This window comes from Micrasema longulum, unplaced genomic scaffold, assembly GCF_059751315.1.
Source record: "Micrasema longulum isolate JH-2025_06_02 unplaced genomic scaffold, ASM5975131v1 h1tg000444l, whole genome shotgun sequence".
Taxonomy (NCBI): Eukaryota; Metazoa; Arthropoda; class Insecta; order Trichoptera; family Brachycentridae; genus Micrasema; species Micrasema longulum.
In genome coordinates this window covers 499,142-523,482 of record NW_028277643.1, presented here as the reverse complement: position 1 = coordinate 523,482, position 24,341 = coordinate 499,142, and the positions used below count along the sequence as shown (strand labels likewise).

Sequence of the window (24,341 nt, the reverse complement as noted above, 5' to 3'; positions counted from 1 at the left end):
TTAATGCCAATTTTTTTCGGCTGAATGAGTTAAATAAAATGATTTAAATATAACCAACAAAATGTGACTCTCTGTCCTATAAATAGCTGGTAACAAAACAGTAAAAACGCCACGATTGCTGCAATGATCTCTGTTTTGTCCGTTAAAAAAACGTTATAAAGTTTTTAAAGAATAATAAGATTTTTTTTCTGCTATTGTATGTAAAAAAAAGTACAACCAAAATTGAAAATCTGTTTTTATAAATACATAAAGAAATAAAAAGCACAGGAATATTAAAAATTAATGTAAAAAAATGTGTTGAAACTTTGATGAAAAATGAACTTCATAAAATATAATTAAATAAACACATAGTACCATAAAAAAAGTTTATATTCTTCGTTTTGACCATCGGTAAAATTATGTTTTTGTTCATAAGTCCTTTCTTGATGTATCCCCTCATTTAAAAAAAACAAAAAACACAATGTCTTATTAATATTTATAGAACTATTTTCGTTATTTACATTCAGAAAAAGTAATTTTCAAAATTTGTCAACAATACATGAAAACCTACATTAAAGGTTTATAATGAGAAAAAAAAAACAATGCCTAGCTTTAACGATAGAGTTTTATCCGCATCGTGGTCTAATGGTCTACACATTTGCATACAGATTTTTCAGAAATTCAGGTGTAAATTTCAATGCGTCTGACACGACAAATTAATTTAATTTAACTTGATTCAATTCATTTATATGAAAAACAATATACTATCAAAAGAAAAAAATACAAAAAATAGATCCATGTCAAGGCCACAGATAGTAGCAAGAAGCTTCATTCGGTAATTATAGGGGGAAAGAGACAATACCACAGGATGTGTTCAAACCTGATTAGGATATACGCAGCAGCACGAAGAGAAATTAACAATAAAAATAACAAATAATGTGCCATTCAATTTACTATGGCCTGATAAAAACTTCGTAGTCCAGTGATTCGGGATAACCTAAGAAAATTTTAAGCGCTGATGGATTGAAGAAAAAAAAAGGAAGGTAACCCTCCTTGAAGGGGAAGATTCCCATCGTGATTGCCAAGCACCAAGAAGAGCATTTAGAGACATTTTTTTTTATATTTGATTGACAGATTTCCTTCAGTTGATGGGAGTAGATGGACGCCATCAACGACAGCGAAACGATTTTTTAAGTGGGAATTCGTGGATCACTATTAAACCTTCACAGCAAACGGGAACAAGTCCGTTAAAACCGGAGTGCATCCGTCGAGCATGTTCTATATGATCTAACAAGAGCCAAAAGAGGTTGCCTTTGTCCAAGTAGTAAGAGAATACTGCTTTGGGAAACCCCTTCGGATACATGGAACAGATCAACATTCAAGCGATGTTGTTAAGCATAGCGGTAACCCTTCCAACAGGCGTAACCATCAGAAAGTTGGTCCTGTATATTGGAATATAAAAACAATCTATGCTGACGCTGTCTTCGGTAATTATCAGGAATATACAAACCATGCCAAGTTGTCACAAAGCACACCCTGGAGAAACTCGGTCGGGTAGAACCGAGGATAATACCCGCACTCTCTCATGTAGAGAAATCTCAGAAACTACTTTTGGATTTTCTCTATCTCAAAAGAGTACTTCAGTTTATGTGGTTTCCAAATCATCGAGTCAATCTCGAGTCTACTTCACACTAAGGAGTGGTAAAGAGTTCTCAGTACGCGGTTATTTTCGAAAACCCTGGTACGCATTTTGAATTCCGCTCTACTACTATTATATTCCCATTTTCTAAATATGAGTAATTTACAACACATACAAAAATAAAATAAAATAAGTGTCTTAAAATTAAAATAAATAAATCATTGGAATGCGTGCATGAATTTTATTTAAAACACAAAAAAAAAATTGCTTACACAGTGCAGTTGTAGACTGTTTAAGATGCAAAAGCATATACGAGTAAACAAGTTATATTAGTGTTTAAAAAAACGTATTGCATATTTTGCTCGTTTTCAGGTGGATGTAAAATTCATTTTTGTTTGTGAAATAGAACCAACACAATGGACGAGTGTTATAAATTTTATGGTTGCTCTTAGACGAAAGTTCTGAATATAGAAATCCAGTGGAAATAATTCCGTCACGTTGTAAAGTGATTGACACGTTTGCCTTCCATTTTTGTGGTCTTGAGTTCAATTCCTGACTAAGTGGAAGTGAAATATTGATTTTTGAGATTTTTTAAACGGCAACCTTTTACTGTTCGTAGACTGGCACCTGATGCGTATAACTGATCACCTTACTCTCATGTAACGTATCATAGTACGATACTGCGTTTGGGAAACCAATGCATTGCCCTATTATTATTATTATATTAAAAAAAATTGCACCACAACAGGCTAGGAGGCCTAATTACAGTGGTGAATTACATCACAGAGCATCCAGGCTTGAGAAAAATAACATTTTTTAATTTTTGTGTTCTCACCGGGAATCGAACCCGGAACCTTCCGTGCGTGAGTCAAGCGTCTTGACCACTACACCACGGAGGCCATGAACCACTGAATGAACAACTGAGTGTTGTAAGAGGAATAATGACGAAGACGATAAAAAACAACTACTACTACTAACATCACGCAATTTTCCCGTAGGGGTAGGCAGAGAGAATGGACTGCCACACACGTCTATCCTGGCATACATTCCTAGCTTCTTCCACATTCATATATCTTGTCTTACACGCCTTTTAGTGCTGTCTGCTGGTAAAAAATCAGTTCCGTAAATATTCCCCTTTTAATAAAAAAACAATAAATGTAATTCTAAAACCAAAGTTTTTTCTTCCAACCAAAATATTATAATAATTTTATACAATAAATTAACGGTTCACAAGAAGAAAAACTGCAGTTAATAAAAACAAGTTAAGATCAGTACGAGTTCTGATTATTTTTAACACCCAAAGGTGCGATTTGCTAAACAATATAACATTTAAAGAGACATCAAAAGAAAAACGAAAATGTCACTAAAATTTTTACGAGATTTTTCCGTAAAGTTATTAAACCTTTGCCACAAAAACTGGGGAAGCTTTTATCCGTCTACCGTCTACGAAAATACTTTCTTCAAAACTGAACGTTGTACACTGAAGAAAATTGGGTTTTCCTTGGGGTAGAGGCTTGGGGATGTTTGACTAAAAAAAAAAAGAATAACCTGATTTTGTGTATTTTCCTTAACTTTATTGGTGTATATATTTTTTTAAACAGGTACATCTTAGACAAATTTTACACTAAAGTACTTGCGTAAAGTGCTTACATTTTTTTTTTTTACATGAAGACATTTTGGAATGAATCATCCGTGTATGTATTCTTCAGGGGCAAAAATGTACTTTTTATAATCAGTGCCACGCAGACGCTGGGTGTATGCATACGAGTATTTAATTCGGTGTTAATTTATATGGACTACTATAGTAGTCCTCGCGAGCATTGAAGTTATATTTTTGTTTAGAATAAGAGATTGTTTTTTCTAAAAATATTTAATGATTTACCATTATAGATTGTTTTCGAATAATTATCTATTACATTTACATTTTAATTAAATTAAATGGCGAGAAACTCACAAAAAATTAATATGGGAAATGGATATGGATCGTACTGTAATATTTACTCAATTATTTATTTGTAAATATGTTTCATGAATTGGAGGAAAAGTTTTATTTCTCCCTTTTAAAAAAGTTAATGTTGTGTTTTTTACATTTAAATAATGATTCACATCTTTTCTAATCGAAAAAATCCCAAAACGATTAAAGAACGCGAGGTTTGGGGAAAAAAAGTATCCTGTTAAATGCTCATATAAATAAATTAAAAGAGTTTTCTGCTTGGTATTAAATATTATCATTCATCTGAAAAGTTTGCTTCTATTGATCAAATCCAATTAGTAATTTTAAAAAAATACTTATAAATATTATCGCAGACTCTAGGCGTAAGACAATATTTTAGATTTTTTCAAAGAATATTTACACACCAGGAAAAATAGCGGCGAATAAAAATAACTATTTTTTATAGAAGCGCAGTTACAGACGCGTCCGACCTTTTATTGAACTAACAATGGCATCAATTAAGGTTTACTTTTGCCAACTAGTTTAAAATATTTTCTGAAAAAGCAATGTCATTGTTATCAATGTGCCACTTTTATTTCTAAAAAGTAAAAAAATATATATGTTACCACTCATATATTGATAATTTTACTTTTAAGGCCACGAATGTTTTTAAGAATTAGGTCGTTAATTATCCGGATCGAAAATATATTTACAAACATTAATTTCTGTATACCTAACTAAAAAACCTAAATTTTGGACTTGTGCCACTATTATCGCCCAGGTGCAATTGAAACATTCGAAATATGAATTATCTTCGTAGAAGTTCATTGTCAATTGAATTTACATCAAATAACGTACATTAAATTATTTTATTGCTTCTATTGTAACTTATTTCGACCAGGAACAGGTTTTATCGCTCTTACGTCATCTTAAGACTTGGTCATCGGTCAGAAAATATTTTTTTCCATTATTTATCGGTTTTACGAAGAAACATTTGTGTTACGAACTGTTCATTTTAAAAAATAAGGTTAAAAAAAGGATTTGTCTTAGATGCTTTAAACTTTTACGTACCGACATTTGAAATTTTAATTTAGAAAAAAATATCACGTTTTTCATTTTAGTAATGAGAACATTTTAAGAAAATTAAATAATGAAGTCTAGGCTTATATAGGGCTTACGGCTTGTCATTGGCTGATTAAAGTGGCCACTTTACACACTGTGTAACATTCACTACTCTGCCTTTGTTAAAACATCCATTAAAAAAAAACTTCTTCCTCTTTTGATATCATGTTATAATTTTCTACTATGAACAAATCAGTTATACGTATGTGATAAAACATGTAAATTCAAATGGAAAATATTGATAATAAAATATTCGATTTAATTCACTCGAGGGGTAAAATAATTGTGAAGACTTCTGTTATTTGTTCAACAGACTGAAATGTAAAACGATGGTTAAATGCAAAATGAAACTATGAATCAAAATTAATTATAATTGGCTCTATTTGATTTAATCAAATAGGCAATAGTTTTCTAACCTGAAAACTTATATACGAAAGAAGTATATTTTATATTCATATTATTTTTTAGGTTTTATAACTAATTTTTTCTTATTATAAATTTACACATGGCAAATACAACATATGAAAACAGGTAATAAGGAAGTTCAGTGTTACGGGAAATGGAATAAACAAATGTTTTCTTACATGCGATAAAAAAGGGCATTTAATTTTACGACAAAGTTTCTAGAAATTGCATTAGAAAAAAAACATTCAAAACATTGATAGTTATGTATACACTTGATCTGGCACTAAGCACCTGTCTTATTTTCCATTTAACTTGGGAATAAAAAAATAACGATAAAAATATAGCCTGCTGCTAATTAAACGCGTGCTCTAATAGTTCAGCTGACAAACTTTCAGCGGTGAACATTCAGGACTAGAGAACCAAGTGTCATGCAGAGTAGGCAATCGTGGTTCAGGCTATTGTGAGGAATCCGCAGTATATAGCTCAGCCACTCAAATCGTTTATACCATAACAGTAAAATTATAACTAGGTGTTTTTGCTAACGCACAATTTTAATTGATCAACCCCAAAACTTACGGAAAATGAAAATTATGTAAAGATGTTTTAACTTACCACAGTAAGATATGTGCATTTGGCACACCATAGTGGTCCTCCGCCAAAGCCCACCAGTAACCCGGCGGGTATAAGGGTTAAAGTTGCAGGGTAAAATTGTGCGCCTATAAAAGGCATATACGCTATAAAAGAGAGCGCTATTGTCCACTTGCAACCTAGCCACCTGGAATATTAAACAAAAAATTGCTGTTAGTACTTATTTATTTATTTTATTTATTATGGATAACTTCTATAGCGCCATTTTCGTAATAAAATACCTCAAGGGCGCTTTACATGGTGATTCTATTGTTAAGTTAATTTAATTGAAGCCTTTAAATTTGTAATTTAATTAAAATAATTTATTTTGTTGTCACGTGCTACGGATTTATTCAAATGATTTAGAGAACAAGTGGGTTTTAAGTTTTTTCCGAAACATCACTTCACTTTCACAGCCTCGCACCTCTGCTGGGAGAGCATTCCATGCCATAGGGCCTGCGACCGCAAATGCGCGTTCACCAAATTTAGTGCGCTGTTTGCGAAGGGGTATAATAACTTTTCCTCTCGCCGTAGACGTAGCCGATCTAAGCGTGAGACGCCTGTCAGCTAGTTTATCTGGAATGCATAGTTCCCTTAGATATTCCGGAGCCGAGTTGTGCAGTGACTTATACATAAGCCAACAGAGTTTGTATTCGACCCTCTGTGGAAAACGTAGCCAGTGTACTTGTATGTTTATATCAATAGTATTTTGAGTTTGTCCAAATATTTGTTGACAAAATATTGGATTCTACACCCAAGGAAGTTGTTGATTTGTTAACATATAGCAACAGAGATAAAGAAGAAAATAAAATTATCCCTGTCTAAAATATTCCCATCTTTATTGTAATATTTTCAGTTTATATAATATTTTCCAGAATAACTAACCATTATTTACTCGTATTTAATACATAGCAAACATTTGTACGCAATAAAAACTAACAAAATAAATAAAAAAAACTTTAAAATCGCATTGTTTTTATACGAACATAAAACCAGTGTGAACAAAGGAACACCGATAGATACAAATGAGCAAATTCAGAAAAATGTTATGAAAGGCATTCTGAACAAATGATTTATTTTCCTAAATAAAGTACTGGTAAAAAAAATCATAACTCTAGTAATTTAAAAATGACTTGTATGAAATATGATCAGAACCCAGACTGAGTGTTTCTGATTTGATGCTTATGCTCGGGTAAAAATCTCTAAACGATTAATATTAATGATTTTTATTTATTTATAACTCATACCCCAAAGCCAATTACAACACTAATATGAAGAAATAATTTATTTTTATTTTTGTTATTTTTTAAACTAACGCAGTTATTATAATAAACAATAGATTAAGAATAACAACAAATAACAAGACCAATTTATTATGGGTTTCATACAGGAACAAAAATATAAAAAAACAAAACGTACAGTTCAAACGTCAAAAGTTACAAACATACATACATATACACTCATGAACATGTCTATATACAGACATACACATACATACACACATGAACATATACGCATACGCGCACATATTGTATATAATTAATAATAAAATAATGAAAACTAATAAGTAAACGATTTTAAAAAATACTATGAAAATAGTAACAACGTTCAAGAAACTGACCAAAAAGAACATAAAACTTTACAGCAAAGACAAACAATGGAAATAAAATAATGGAATATATTATACTTAAGAAATCGAATAACATACAAGACTTCGAGCTGAGTCATGCCAATCCATCTTCATCATATAATTTTAATTTGTTCATGTCGAAGAGATTTACGAAAAGCGGAAAGATCGTACCTAAAGAATTCTAAGTTGTGCATTTTTTTAAAATTTTATTTTGTTGATTTTCCATACATATATTATTTACATAGAAATATAATAATACACTTAGGAAAAATACATCTTAAAATTAAGCTGTAACATAAATTGGAAAAAATGACCACAAATACTTTAGCGTCTGAGCGTTGGTCATTCTTTTTTAATTATTAAAAAGTTTATAGCATATAAATATGGTATGACATGAAAAGAAAAGAAGAAAAAAGAAAAATAAAAGAAATACCAAATTTACATATGCTGATATTACGAAGACATGATTTATTTGCAGTATGCATTTATTTTAATTATTATTTTGTATTTTTATTTTTAAGGAATGTGTCTATCTGTTCCTTCCATGCTTATCCAAGACCTCAAACCTAATTTAAACTGTACCAGTGATTTGATGTTTTGTAGTTCCTTAGTTAGGATATTGAAGGATCTTGGACCAATGTGTAAGGAGTGTCTCTTTGCGAACTTAATTTTGCATCCTGGAACTGACAGTACACTATCGTATCTATTACTAATACGCTTTAAATTATTACTTAACAATTCCCTATTTAAGCAAACATATCTCAGGCACTGAAATAAATATAATTTGGGGCATAATAAATCAAAAGTTGCTCTTAGAAGATTTGATGAATATCAAATTTTCTCTGGTGACACTGGTGGTCTCAATCTGGTGACCCAGTTGTGAACATAAAAAGAAATAGCTTGCAACAGAGATGGGACATCACTTATAGATTTAAGTATTTTGAAAATGCAAATATGGTCCATCTATCCGTCGTTTCTCTGAAGACACATTAAAAGATTGCTCTATTTTAGCGTAGAAATAATAACCTCTTTTCAATCCAAGCTACCATGCCAATTTTCTTAGAAAACGGTATGGGACAGACTCGATATTTTATTTATTTATTTTATTATTTTTTCACGCCCATAAGGCTTTTACATACATGAAAGTTTTATAAAATATAAGTATTTAAACAAAACTAAATTTAAAAAAATACAGAATAAAGCAACAAAAAATAGAACAGAGTTTATTTATTTATTTATTTATTCACACTCTTTATCAAAATACAATTCCATATTCACTTTGCCCAGCTAACAAGGGTACATACCCCGTTCCAAGCTAGGCAAGTTTAGATGTAAAGTTTGTATAAAAAAAAGAAGATGAGTATATAAACAACATAAATTTTAAAAATACAATATAAAGTTATAAAATATACAACTGTGTTTAGAAGTTCAGTTGGTTTAAAAAAAAGGGAAAGAAATGCAGTTAAAAGTTCTATATTCACTTTGCCCAGCTAACAAGGGTACATACCCCGTTCCAAGCTAGGCTAGTTTAGATGTAAAGTTTGTATAAAAAAAAGAAGATGAGTATATAAACAACATTAATTTTAAAAATACAATATAAAGTTATAAAATATACAACTGTGTTTAGAAGTTCAGTTGGTTTAAAAAAAAAGCTAAAGAAATGCAGTTAAAAGTTTAAAGTAGCTAGGTACATAATGTTATAAAATACAATATGAACAGAATATTTAGTTCTATTTGATATGGAACATATACATTGATATTTAAAATTTACAAGAATCACGTTAAAGACATCGATGTTGTTAGCATATTGGTTCGCGAGTACGTGCATCCGCATTACTGGTGAATTTGCGCTGTAATTGGTCGATGATGGCCCGCAGTAGAACAAAGTATTACATCGGGTAACTCGACCAGGCACTCGCACATTAATCAAATTGATAAGTTCACAACAATTGAACATTGATATTATTATTTTGAACGAAAAAAGCAAGTCATTTAATATTCGTCTGTTTTCTAATGTTTGGATGCTTATATAATCATTTAAGTATGTGTAATTTATGTATTCAATAGGTATACTTGATTTAAATTTGATAAAATGCAACAATTTATCCTGAACTCTTTCGATGTCCTTAACATGAACCCTGTAATACGGTGACCATATAACTGAGTTATACTCGAGTTGATTACGCACTAGGGCAATATACACTATGCATAGTTACTATGAGTCCTATATAATGGAATCTCTTATTCTAGATAGGGTCAAACTAGTGAACAGTCATAATTTTTTATGGTATTAATATTTTTGAAGTCCGTCGTCATTCTTTTGATAAAACCAATTATTTTTTTTAGTTTATTGTCGAAATGTATTGGTTTTTTTCGTAGCGAGAAAGACATTTTATTATACTTTTGTCAATGCTGGAAGATAGTTGGTATCACTAAACTCATCAAAATAATCAATATACTGTTGAAAAAATAGACAATAATTGGAAAATAAATACATTTAAATATTTTATCATCAACAAAACGCCAGAATTTCGTATATTAAAAAAATATTGATATTGTCAGACCGTTTAGTGGTGTAGTGGCTGGTGTTTTTGTGTACTTAAACTGAGGTCCTAGGATCGGTTTCTAGCAATTTAGGAATGAAGAATTTATTTGAATACTCGAATTTTAAGTAATTACTTACAATATCAAGTCTAAATTGAAAAAAAATATATTTTGTAGGTCCAAGTGATACTTTTGGACGCTAGGAAATTTAAGGGTGGCTTAATTTCCCGCTCCCTACTTTAGGAATATCAACATTTGTATTTATTCCTCGGAAATAAAATATTCGGAAGGAAAAGGCGTAGATATGCACTAATTGCATTGTTATCAGAAAGATTTAGAATCTTCTATCTTTTGTGGCACTCAACCCTTTTCTAGTGACCTAAAATCTCAAAACGGAAGTGAAAGGTTTTTCCCAAAGTGGATGAACGGAAATTCCATTTGAATTTTACATGTAAATAAAACAGTTTTTTCTTCATTTTTGGAGAATTTTTTTCATTCTCTTGCGATTTGGGTTTTCGCTCTCAAGTAAAAATACATTTTTTATAAGAAGTTTATTTATTAAGTTCATATTTTTGGACGAAAATATCGGATTCAATCCTTAAAATATTGTTAAAGAAAATAGAATTGTACGAAATTGAAAAGTGAATATAAACGTTTTCATAGAATATTTAAGTGTTCAATAAATTATTTATCAAGCTTTTTTTCCTTTTCAGATGTTTCCCTGACTTTTGTTTCTCTTTTTTGGATTGTATTAAATATTGTCACAAAAATGATTTCTTTTTACAAACCGTTCCAAGTTTTCTTTTTAAAACTTCTGTGATATATCGTGCTTACGTATGATATGTTTTATTAAAAATAAAAAAAGAAATTAAAAAAAATATCTATTAACCTACCTAGTTGATTTATACAAAGCGAGCTAAACCCGGCAATGCATTGCTTTTGCTAGATTTTAGAAGATACTCGCAAATATTGTATTAAATGAACACAATCAAAAGTTTGATAGCAATTATTATTATATTTAGTTGAAATTAGATATCATATAAACGTATATTATTATTTTTGTGTTTCGTATTACATAAATTGTGAGGATATGCAGAGACGGAGAATTTTGATAAATAGGTATTGGAACATTGTTTTCCCGTCACTGTGTTTCATATACCACCCTGGTACTGAGCGAAAAAGACAGCTGCATATCAGACCCTTTATTAGAATAGACAAAATCGACGTTTTGCTATCCCGTTTTCTGCACCTCGAAACTAAACCAATTATCTTATGTTTTTTATATAGTATCCGATTTTTTTTTATGTATTGGTCTATTTTGCGTTTTTCGAAAATGGTTATCATATTTGTAAACCATGCGCCTAAAGATAGCAGATAAAAATGTGCGATTTTACGGGTTTTCGGATTATTCTAGTTCGTATAATAAACAATTTATCAAAAAATAAAATCAATATGGCAATAGGGACACGCCAATGGTATTTTTTTAGTTTTTTATTACTGCTCTTGTGCCATAATCCAGGGAGAAAATAAGGGAATACGTTTGTATGAAGAAAAGTCAGACCGCGTTACTTCTTAAGATTAAGCATAAATACGTAGAGTTACAAAACTATACTTTATAAAACTTTTCCGTAAACACAGAAGCGGATTCGGTTTTCTTTTATAAAATCATTGACCTATTGATACACATAGACGCACCCTGAGCCCTCTAATCTTAAGACACTTAACTCATGCCCAAACAATGAGTCATGCCCAACGCGTATTTAGTCGTTTTTTAACCACTAGCTGGTTTTGACGTGAGCTAGATATTTAACTAGAAACCATAATCCCCGATTGTGCCGTGAAAGCGTGTAAAAAGTGTTTCGATAAACGTTAAATATATTTTAAAACTTTTATTGGTAAGTAAGTACTTGGGTTTTTGTTTTTGATTGAATGCTAATCCTTAAAATAATTCATTTTGAAATATAAAATTCTTTTTTAAAGTATCGAAATTTGATATTATACCAACAGGTTTGCATTTTATGTAGGAATACGATTTTTAATAATGTATCGAATGTCAGTTGATATTATTTAAACATCATCAAAATCCAGAGGAAAAAAAATGGGTAGAGATTATTAAAAAATTAAGGATATATTCTGATTAGGATCCACAAAAAAACTAACGTTGTTTATTAACGTTAAAAAAAATCCTTTTTTTTATTGAGAAAATTACGTTCCCCCAATTTTTAAGCATATCGCATTTAATACATCCCTGGTTTGTCAATTGATAACATGTCCACGCTCCTTATCTTTTTCTACTGATTAGATTGAGAATTTGAAGGTCTATAAATGTTTATAAATAATATAAAAAGACGGAGAAGACTGAAAAAGGTAAATAAATATTCCTTTTTACACTGCGTAAAGCAATGAAAAAACATATGAGACGGAACATTAAACTTTAAGAAACATAATGTAGAGGCTTCTATCTTCTCTGATCTCTCTTACAGGCAACGGTGCAATGGTTTGTTGAAATCTGTTCACACATTATTTGTGTAAATTATTTTGGTATTTATGTGCGGAAATATGTCAACCATCATTAATTATATCGTAACGAGTTTTAAATTCAATCACAATTCATTCAAACATCGTAATATTATGACATAATTTTACAAAATATCACTTTTTACTTCCCGTTGATAATATTGTTTTAGCTTTATAAAAGCGTATATTGTACTATCAATCGGGATGATCAAATAAAATTTGACAGTCTTAAAACAAAAGTTATTCAAATAAAACCACGTGCAAAGGCGTCATGTACTCCAAACAGATTTTGAATAATTTTGATATTCTTGTTCTATTTTTTTAAAACGTTCATAAAAATAACTTACACGCTAACTAACATGAAAATTTAGGAAAAAGAACATTCGCAGGCCGCAAAAGCAGCGAATAGTGACAATAAATGACCGATGTTAGGCCATCAAAAAATCTCTAAAAAAGAAGGTACCCCAGGGTATTTCCATGAAAATGCGACATACATTTAAAAAAAAAACAGTTCTATTCAAACTTTATGTATACTAAAAGCTGCTGGAAAGCACTTAAATTACGCACGGACGGTTCCGGGTTCGATTCCCGGTTAAAACACAAAAAATAAAATATGATTGTTTGTAATTGACCAATGTAATTGACCTTCCTGACCTGTTGTGGTGAAAAAAAAATTAAATTAAATTAGGAATAAAAAAAAAATATGATGGTAAGTTTATGGTTCCTTGTCTAAAGATTCCAAAGATGAGAATCCATTTTTAAGTAAAGGCAAAGGTGAGTAATTCTTTGAAGTAAAATAAATTAAAAAATAACTCTAAATACAATTATGTTACAGTTCAGTAGCATTCATACGCATTTTGTTAAAAAACATGACTTGTTAATGAATATAACGCTAGAGACCAGAACCATATAAGTGTGTTTCATTTATTTATATTTTTATCCATTATTTTTCTGCAAAGATAGGGATTTTTTTCATCGTTATTAAAATAAACAAGAATCCCTAAAAGTTTTCATTATTTTTATTTTTCCTTACATGTTTAAAGGCGTTAATATGGTGGCGCCTACTATTTCTAGCACATCTTACACATTAGATGGATGTCTAGGCAATTACCGGGCTTATAACCTGTCATCGGCCGCTTTAACTTGCCACATTACACACTGTGTAACATTCACTATTCAACTTATGTTTGCGCATTTGTATTTCTTGAATTCTTCTATATGTTCATTTAAGTGAAGGAAAAGAGCGGAAACCTTTATTTATTTATTAGGTAAACCAATAGTATGTACACAAATATGGCCATTTTTTTGTGTATTAGTGTAAGAAACTCATGCACACACCAAAAAAATTGTTAACATTTAATACAATAATTCAAATTATGTTCCATATAATAAATGTAAAAGAAACGAAATGAAAAAATATGTATACAATAAAAGAGTTAAATACCTGCTTCTCTCAAAATTTCTAGATTTTTTTTCTTAAATTTACATACATTGTCACAAAAAATATCAGCCTCGGTAAAAATATTGTTATATTGGTCGCATATTCTAGGTATTGTAGATTGTTAAGGATAGTTTGTTGACGCGTTTTCAGTGTAAAACAGAAGATTTTGTCTTGTCGGTCTAGATGACACACGGAATGGAAGTCTTTTAAGTAAGTAAGGAGAATCATTTTTATTATTTATTAATTTGAATAAAAATAACAGTCTTACATTATTCTTTGATTTTTAAGAGAGTTTATTCCATGGTACTGCATACTTTCAGCATTATTAGAGATGTTAATGTTTAACCGGTTGACGAACTGATTAAAAAAAATGTTGGACCCTTTCTAGTCTATTAATACTTACATTATAGTAAGGTGACCAAATATGAGTACAGTATTCCAGCTGGGGACGAACAAATGTTTTGTAGAGTTTTTCAAATGTCTCTGCGTGTTTAAATGGTTTCGATACTCGTACAATAAGTCCGACCATTTTATATGTTTTTTTCAGGACTAATTCAAATCAAACCTTAGTTTCGTATAAAAACACCTAAGTTGTGAATTTGACTATCTGTTATAGAGATTGGGGTTATTGTTATGAAAAGATGAAACAACGCCAAAAAATAATTTTCCAATTGAGTATCATACTTTTTCATGGATCTGATGGTTTGGTTACAATATTTTGAGTTTGTCTTCAAATTTTTCGACAGACTCAAAATATTATAAATAAATTGTGTACCTTTATTTACTTGTCTTTGAAAAATAAAAACAAAAATATGGTTTCAAAAGAGATAAAAAAATAAACATTTTATTTTATTAAGATATTTCAAAACAAGCATGAAGTCTTATGTGAAGAAAGAAATAATATAAATTTATAAACGAGTTACTTAATTTTTACAAACTTAAAATTCCAGTTACGTTATTTTGAACTAGTTTAACTGGTGAGTTTTGTATTCATGACAAAGAATATTACACAAAGCATGTTTTAGTTACCCTAGTTTTGTATTATTAAAAAGTCGTTATCTGTCGGAGAATTCATATGTAGCTAATCAGACAAAAGGGAATGTCACATGTAAACAGTGGAATCTTAAATGATCAGAGCATAGAACTGTTGGTGGAAAAGTAAATTCTTCTGTTGTTATGGCGCCATTTGGAAACACAAGGGAAATAGATTTCTGTTTGACTCGTTTCAGGGTGTTTTTACCGGTTTGAGCTAGAACCGATTCATAAAATATACACTTAGGATTAAAAATAACAAAAAATACTTTTAATGATTATGATAAAATTATAAATGAACTTATCAATGAAACTTCTTGGTTTAGTTTTACTTTTTATTATTTTGACCAACGAGCGCTTTCGCCTAAGTCGGCACCTTCAAGACTGGTGAATTGTTTACAACGTTTACAGTTTTTATACTATTCTTAACATATTTTGGAGATAAGACCAAATATATATTTTAACAGGGGACAAAAAACATAAATATTTACAACTAGTTTGCTCAACAGTTCATTTTTGGGAGTTTTCGGACCGAAATTGTGATTAAGCTTTTATTATTTAAAAGGTGGGAAAAGAACAAAAAGAACACACGGCGAAATACAACAGAGTGGAAATACACATTTTTGTAGATCAAGTGAGCGCAATTCTTTGAATTTTTGACAGGGAAGTTTACATACCTATAGATGAAATCAAATTCATTCATCTATAGGTATGTCAACTAATTAACTTATGGAGTTTTAACAAGAAATATCAACAAAAAACATCAATTTTATAAAAAGACTTGTTTTGTTTATAACTTTTAAATGCACATAATTATTTATGCATTATTATTTATACATTTGCGATTTTATTGAAAATCGACAATATCTTGCAACCATCCAGTTATTTTAAATAAGTCATTAATTTTTTTTTAGTTTTAATACGTATATATGCAGGGTGAGAAAAAAATTATTTGAAGTTTTGGAAAGGACCTAACTCGATTATTGTTGAAAATTTTTTTAAGCACGTAGAAAATCAATTGGAAGACCAATGCGTAGTGGTTGGCGTATTTACCTAACATACATAAGGTCCCGGGTTCGATTTTTGTGAAGATCGGCATGAAATTTTTGTTGTAAACGTGGTTTTACACTGAAGTATTTCAGTGGTTTTGCATTGTAAATCCGTCATAAAATTTTAAAACAAGGCTTATGAAATGAAATTGAAATTAAAACCGAAAGGAAGACTCTTGGTCTTTCAAATGATTTTCAGGTATTTGGAGGGAGTGCTTTTACTGAATTATTTTACTGTCCATGGATTGACACGTGTGATCTAGATACGATGCATTTTATTTATCAATGCAGTGCCCTGTGCACCATTGTGTTCAGGGTTTGATGATATCCGTAAACCGTTTGACTTTACAATAATTCGAAGCCCTTGTTGTTCTGGTTTCTACCTCCTTCCATTCTAGAGAAATATAAGCCAGACAGTAGACGTTTTCCGAAGTTATTTAGAAAAGTTTCCCAATAGCGGCAATAATATATGCATTTTAATAAAAGCAGCGAATAAATTGAAATGAAAGTCAATTATCCTTAGATGTTGAGATATTCGCTCGAGTATTGTGAGTGTATTTCTCAACATGTATTTCTGCACTCTTAACTTAAATTCATGTCTTTCTGCACTCTTAACTTAAATTCACAAGTTTGGAACAAATTTTCTTGGCAACAGTTTATTACAAAAGTCTGTTCTTACAAAATGTTGGTCATGCTTTATACTCTTACACTCCTAATAATTTGATTGAAATTGCTACTTTATATGTTGAATTTCAATGTTTTTTTTTTAAAAACAGGTGTTCTAAAAGTTATGCTCAAAATGTTTTTTGTTTTTGGCTAAGTTTGATTTTAAATTAATTGACCAGTCATCTTCAGGACTGGTGAATCGTTTGCAAAACGATAATAAGTAATTTGTCGTGTGGTCAGCTCATTTTTAAAACTGTATTCTGTTTTAATATTGTATTTTTTTTGCCTCTTACAATAAAAATTGACAATAAATATTTATTGAAAAAGGTATTTTTATACTAGAATATTTCTAGACTGGTACCTGAAGCGTAAGACTGAACTTTCATGAAACAAAAATGATCAAGGTACAACTGCGATTTTTCTATTACATGTGAAAAGGGAATGATGATGATGATGACTTATAATAAATTTTATTGACATAAATTTGAATGATTAAAAAACCTATTATTCATTGCGTTCATATAAAAGCCTTTACATAAACGTGACACTCTATTTAAACGGGTTGCAATGCGTACATAAAATTGGGTTACTTTTGTTGACAAATATGAAATATAGCTTTGTTGGAATAATTTTCTTACCCAATCACCATTACTGGAAATAGAATGTTGGAGAGTAGGAGTGAGCCATAGATGGCCGCTAAAGTTAAGGCCCCAAGAGATTGGCTGGAGTTAATGGAGCTTTGAAGGTTGGCAGTCCCATGAAACGCTGTGAAATGGATCATGAATGCGAAGGATATAATGACCAAGTTCTTGTACAAGTGGAATTTTTCCCCTTCATCGAAACCTTCTTGCTGTTTCTTAGCCGCCACTATTTTGATCATGGTTTTAGGCATTTTTAATCAATCTAAAACAAAAAGAAAACAATACATGTAATTTTATTTTTAAAAGAGTCACTGACACATCGGAGTCACGGTTACAAGAAGAGATCCCAGCAGAATGCTCGTACAAAATGTTTCTGTAATTTGAATTATTTAATACCATAAACAAGTAAGACTTTCGCTCAGAGAAATTTCTCTTTTGTGACCTTAAGAGCGTTCAGTATTCTGGATGATCATATTATTCAGTTCTCCAAAACGAAAACCAATTTCAGAAGAGAAATTTTGTTTTTCTTAAATTCAAACGTTAAAATTAAATAATCACTTTGTACAGCGCCCTATAGGTATAATATTACAAAAATGGTGCTATATAAGTTATCCATAATAATTGTAAAACAAGTTTGGATGTTGTTTAAGGGAAGAGACCATTGCAGGAGACTGTTGTGAGACATTGCATAGATTTATATGTACGAGTAGTACTATTAAGCGTGTTGTTCAGATGTTTATTAAAATTTATGTTTATGTAACATTTTTAATTTTAGAGTATTCTTTAAAAATATGTATGATTCCACACAGGGCTTTTGGCTTCATAGAATAAGGTATATTTTTTTGTAATATGTATCTTTATATGAAAACTAGTGGACCTGACAGACGTTGTCCTGCCCGAACGTTAGCTTGCCTGCTATTACCTTGGAAAAAGTCGTTTAATTGATAAGTACGTACCTAGGTAATTGTTTGTGATTAAATTCCAAAACAAAAAATTGTTAATATTGAATTCAAGTAGGTACCTAGGTACTTGTTTATGGTTGAATTCCAAAACATAAAATAAATATTTTTCCAAATATGGCATTCTTTTTGCAAACGTCAAACTTCGGTCTTCTCACCAACAGAGTGGTGTACTTATACAATACAATTTTTGAAAATGTATTGAATTTAATATTATTTAAGTATTACCAAACATCCAGTAAAAATAAATAAATGAGAAAAAAAATATAAGGAATTTAAGAAAATAATCTGATTGGAATCCATAAAAAGCAAATGCCGTTTATAAACATTCAAAAACAAACTTTATTTATACACAAAAAAACAACATCTTTCCATTTTTTTGTAAATGCATTCTCCTCGAACGCAACCCTGGTAGATTGATGAATAAAACATTTATATTATTACGTCTTATTTACACATTAGATTGGCGATTTTAATATCTACGAATCTAAATTTATCTGAAAACCACACGTAAATCGGTTAAGCCGTTTAGGAGGAGTTCGGTGACATTAGACGTACAGAGGAATTATATAAATAAAGATATAAATAAACTATTTAAAAGAGTAACTTTGTCACAAAACGTTTTGACAAATGTAATTAAATATTTGAATCCAACCACTTATCGACTTTTCCATGCTTACCAGTTTCGAAACGAACCCGTCTTTTTGTCAGGACACTAGTTACACCAAAATCTTTGCATCTTCACTATAGTAGCAAAAAAAATACTAAGCCAACGTTCTGATAGGACACTACAATGGTAGAGGTGTACAGTGAGATTTGCATGTTTTTGTAATACAGCGTTCTTACGAAGAAACGAGTACGTCTCCGAATTGGTAAACATAAAAAAATATACTCAAAACATGTATTTTCTTATATTTATAGAGTATTTTTTTTGTTTAAATGTTTACAATTGGGAGAACCCAATTGCAAAAGATTTATGAAAGTCTCAGCATTTACAGTACAGGGATACCGACTTGTCATAATCTTATTTAAGTGGTCATTTACATAGTGTAGCATTTTTCATATTTAGCGTATTTTTTAAATTATTTTATATGTTGAATGATTAATTAACTTATCCTAATTATTCAATTTTAATATGTTAACAGTGTAACATTTTTCATTGAATAAAAGTGGAAAAAAATAAACTTAAAAAGCCTTACTAATAAACCAAGTATAAAATTACGCCGAGGCATAGTGGTAGAATAAGGATAGAAATACCATCCCTATTATACCACTATAATTAAGATGGTATTCTCATCCGCATTCTGCCTTTATTCATAGGCGTGACTTTATATCAAGTTTATTTATTTTTATTTAGTTTTTAATTTTTTTATTGATAATAACATAAAGTTACAACATGTTAACAAAAAGAAAAACATAATAAAGCAAAAGTACAGAAATAAAAAACAAAACGAAATATCACACCAAAATAGAAGCAACCTCTTGTGCTTGCTGTGAGATTACAATATTAATAATTTAAGAACAAAATTCACATATAAAAAGGACATTTATTATTATTTACTGTGTATTGATTGCACAAAAAAAAGTTTTTAATCAGTACGCTATCATACTTAAATTATTTTTTTTAAATATTATAAATATTTAATCCATATTAAAAATATTTTATCATTAATTAAAACTCTCTAATTAATAAATAATATTTTACAAACACTTAAGTAAAAACAAAAATGTACCAATCAGCATCATTATCATCAAACCCTATCCATACCCGGTAGTGCATAGGGCACTAGATCCTTATTTACAAGATGTTTATCTCTATCATCTGTCATAGGAAGGTAAGGAGATCAGACTAACGCTTCAGGTGCCAGTTCAGCTACAATGAAATACTTCAGTAGAACACGAATATTTTATCTCCACCATACCAGGAATCAAACCCGAGATCATATGCATGACGGACCTCCACTCTATTTCTCATTTCAGGATTTTCACCTGAGAGCAGCCATCGAGTTAAAAACACGTCGAGGATTCTCGTTCTTTTTCAGATACAGGAAAGTATTCTTCGTTCGTCCGTACAGAGATGAAATTGACGGTCACTACGTATAATATTGAATCGGCATTTTGCAAGATTTACTGGAGTGTAAAAGTATAGCTTGGTGTAAAAGTATAGAAGCTATCAAATACGAGTACTGTCAAATAATCCAACAGGTGTCTATCGTATTTCAATAGAAACTTCAGTCAGGTATAAAAGGCCAAACAAGCAGTGGCGGTTTTCTCACAGCATTGTGGAAGCATGTGCAAGATGGTGACAGAAAAACAATTTTAAAATACATATTTATCGAAATTCCTTCTCCCGCATATTCTCACAATTAACAAATGTAACCGAAAAACAAAAATAATAGTATGTTAGTACATGTTCAATTTGAACTAAATACTTACTATAATTGATATCAAACTTTCGATTGTGTTTATTTGATCTATGCACGATATTATCCAAAGAAAGCGACCATTGCGGCAGTAGCGTCTTTGATACCAAATTTCTAGTAAAGCTCCAATATTATTATATACTCGTATTTCTATCCATACCAACCGAAAAAAAATATTTCGATAATTTGTTGAGCGCCTCTATCGTAAAAAATCACTTCAAGGGCACTGGTATTCAATAATAGTTATTGTCAATAGCAATTACTGGCTTTTTACAGGTAGGTATATATATATATGTATATGTACATTCTTATCTCATATGCAAAGAATAACCCGAAGGTGACGACAATAGAATGTACTTTCCTCAATATAAGTTTTGTCTCTGCATACGGGTATAATAGTGCGGCTCTCAGAAACATCGGTTCAGTTGGCCTCAAGTTTACGTATGTGTCATCTCGCGTATTTGAAATTAAGCCTTAGTTAGTAGCAGTAAAGCTGTATTTAGCTCGTTTCAAAAACTGTAATTACGTATTTCGTGTTATTTTATCCTATGTTGTTATTTTCAAGCAAAACTCGACCATTAAAATAATTATGTTTTTACTTGCGGCACTTAGTACGTTTTTACAATACGACGAGTGATGTTGATCTTTAAGTTTACTATGCGTAAATGTTAAGTAGGTACCTACAGTAAATACAGAGAAATTTTTTGCTAAAAACCAAAACTTTTTCTGCGCATTTGTCGATCTGCAAAAAGCGTTTGATAGAGTTGACAGAGAAAAATTATGGAAGGTGTTATCGGAGTACGGAGTAAGCAAAAATCTAACACGTGCTTTTGCTTCTCTGTATAAAGACAGCACAGCATGTGTTAGGGTAAACGGATCATACACATCGTGGTTTGACATTCATAAAAGAGTGAAGCAGGGATGTGTAATGCCACCATGGCTGTTCAACGTGTATATCGATAACTGCATGAAAGAACTGAAAGGTTTAAGAATGGGAGCAAAAATGGGTGATTTCAATGTCAATTGTCTTTTGTATGCTGACGATGCTGTACTCCTTGCTAACAACAAAAAAGAACTGCAATTCTTGGTAACAAAGGTCTACGATGTATGCAAGAAAAGCGATTTGCTGATGAATATCGATAAATCGAATGTGATGGTTTTTGAAAGAAATGAAAGTATGACTAAATGTGAAATCTCTGTGAATGGAGTTATACTAAAATAAGTAGAGGAATTTGTGTATCTGGGAAGTATGTTTACTAGGGATGGAATGACTGAGAAAGATATTGAAAGGAGGGTGAGTGCCGGGAACAGAGTGAACGGTGCACTTAAATCGACCTTGGCAAATAAATGCTTGTCACAAGAGGCAAAATTGGCAGTTCACAACGGAGTCCTGGTCCCGTCCCTGATGTATGGGAGCGAAGTATGGACTTGGAAAAACAGGGATGAAAGTAGGCTGAATGCTGTCGAAATGCGATCTCTCAGGCGAATGTGTGGTAAAACTATGTACGATAGATGCGCAAATGTTGAGATCCGTACATTATGTAAGGCTGAGACAAGCATTATCGACAAAATCAAGAAAGGAGCTCTGCGCTGGTTTGGACATGTAGAACGAATGGACAGCGAGAGAACAGCTAAGACTATTTACAATGCGAATGTTGATGGATGCAGAAATAGAGGAAGACCGAGAAAGACATGGCATAAAATGAATGTTTATATTATACAATATTGAAAACATAAGCATAAAATAAATCATGTAAAAAAAAATCCTTTACATGGATTGTGCTGAGTGAGGTGGTCATATACAAAGTATAATATAAATGAAAATTTTTCAAATCATTAAAAATTTTCATGTCTCATACAATTTTCATTTTCCAATTTATTTTATTAAGTTCTACGACTTACAAAATTTTGTAAATTTTAAACTGTTATCATTTAGAAATAGATTAAATACATCAATAATTAACTATTATGATCGTCAAGAATACTTTTTTTAGTTTGGAATTCAGAAAGGAATAGTCTAGTTTAATATTCTTGCTCATAATAATATCTAACTATAAAGACGCCCATGACATCCTTGCTCAGGTTAACCTTAATGTACTTCACCGTATCTTGCGTACCAAAGCTGTCTTTGCTGTGGGTAATTTAAAACCAACGTCGAATTATTTTCCCCTCTGCCAAGGATCCTCAGGACAGTTAACACAATCTCACTTAACATTACTGTCGATTAGTTCCTACAGCAAAGAGAAGCATTCAAGAACCAAACGGCGATATCATTCCTGATTTGATATGACACACTTTTTATGTTTGTCAATCAGAAATCTAAATCTTAATCATACCATACCTTCATCAATTATACTTTTAAATAGATTTGAAGTTTGTATATATAAAGCTAATTCAATGTTTTATATACTTTTAATGCCAATGTATTACGGCATTTAAAAGCCTGTTAATTGGCTTAAAAAAATAGAAAAAACGATTTTTTTCATTTAAATTATTTATGGACAATTCTTGATGGAATTCCATTGTAATGATGTAATAACTTATATTTACATAGAAATTATTGTTAAAAAAATACTCGGTACACTTCCACTTATTTATTTTGACCAATAAGCGCTTTCACCCTCTAATGGGCATCTTCAGACTGGTCCAGACTGGTTCAGACAGGGTGAAAGTACTAATTGGTCAAAATAAAAAGGGGAAGTGTACCAAGTATTTTTTAAATAAATAACTTATATGTAAGTATAAGTTTTTTAAATCAGAAAAAACTAAGATTAAAAAAAAAAACATTAATGTTATGTTAAGTATTTAACCTCTTTCCAACTTTTTGTGTCTACCGGTTTCAAGTTGGACCCGTCTCTTTGTCAGGACACGCACTACATCAACATGCAAATACTAAATACACTTTCAACTTTGCCATCACCGTAATATACTGTACAATGTATTTACGAAAAATATTTACTTGGATTAAATTAAAAGTTTGACCGTAAAGGTAATGCTTTAAAAATAAAAAATAATTTAAAGGTCAACACCTGTTTATAAGTTAATTAGTTCTAAATTGTAAGAATCATTATATAACTCACGACTTCCAGACAACCTTCAAAGTTTATATTTAAGTTGATTGAAATTAAAAACACTTGAATTTTAAAAGACAAAAAAATGTAAAAATCACCGTTACAAAATTAATTAACTTTTAAAGAAAAACATGAAACCTTAATCTTTTAATTTAGTAAGTTTTGGTAAAATTTGTTCTACCCCTATCAAAAATGATTATTAATTAGATTATCCATAACTAATTGATTATATGGTATTTTGAATTAGTTCCAAAGACTGGATTTAAAGGTCTGGAAAAATGGATTGCATCCCCTAGGGAGTGAGTAATAGATGTAAGATTTGAAGAAATATAGTGATATACTCATGTGTATGTGTCAACTAATTGCTAGTCCCATCTCAATACAGGACTTTTAGTCCCATGGAGTTGGGACTTATGTCTCAAATAATGTACAATAAATCTATGTATGTAAATAAATAAATAAATCATTTGCTAATAATGAATGTTGCTTAGTGAATTTCAAGTTTAAAAAAAGTTTGTAAATTAATGGCATCCGTCTATTGAGTAAATGAGGGCATTGAAAGCAAAGATAGCAAACTCCCGTTTTGGTGTTTTCGAGAAAAATATCAAAAACTGCTACACTAATGCCAAAGAGAGTCTTTATGTTAGAAACGTTATTTTTACT

General features: G+C 30.6%; 1 protein-coding gene across 2 annotated transcripts in view; it reads right to left on the bottom strand.

The window, feature by feature from the left end:
- The window catches only part of LOC148281518 (UNC93-like protein), a 226,336-nt gene that overhangs the window by 140,223 nt on the left and 61,772 nt on the right, over positions 1 to 24,341 (bottom strand). For both annotated transcript variants that reach the window (XM_088226600.1, XM_088226599.1), the window contains exons 2-3: positions 17,223 to 17,487; positions 5,691 to 5,853 (exon numbers count right to left, since the gene is read on the bottom strand). In XM_088226600.1, the coding sequence (XP_088082726.1) occupies positions 5,691 to 5,853; positions 17,223 to 17,476 (417 nt within the window). In that variant the 5' untranslated portion in view covers positions 17,477 to 17,487. The remainder of the gene's footprint in view (positions 1 to 5,690; positions 5,854 to 17,222; positions 17,488 to 24,341) is intronic.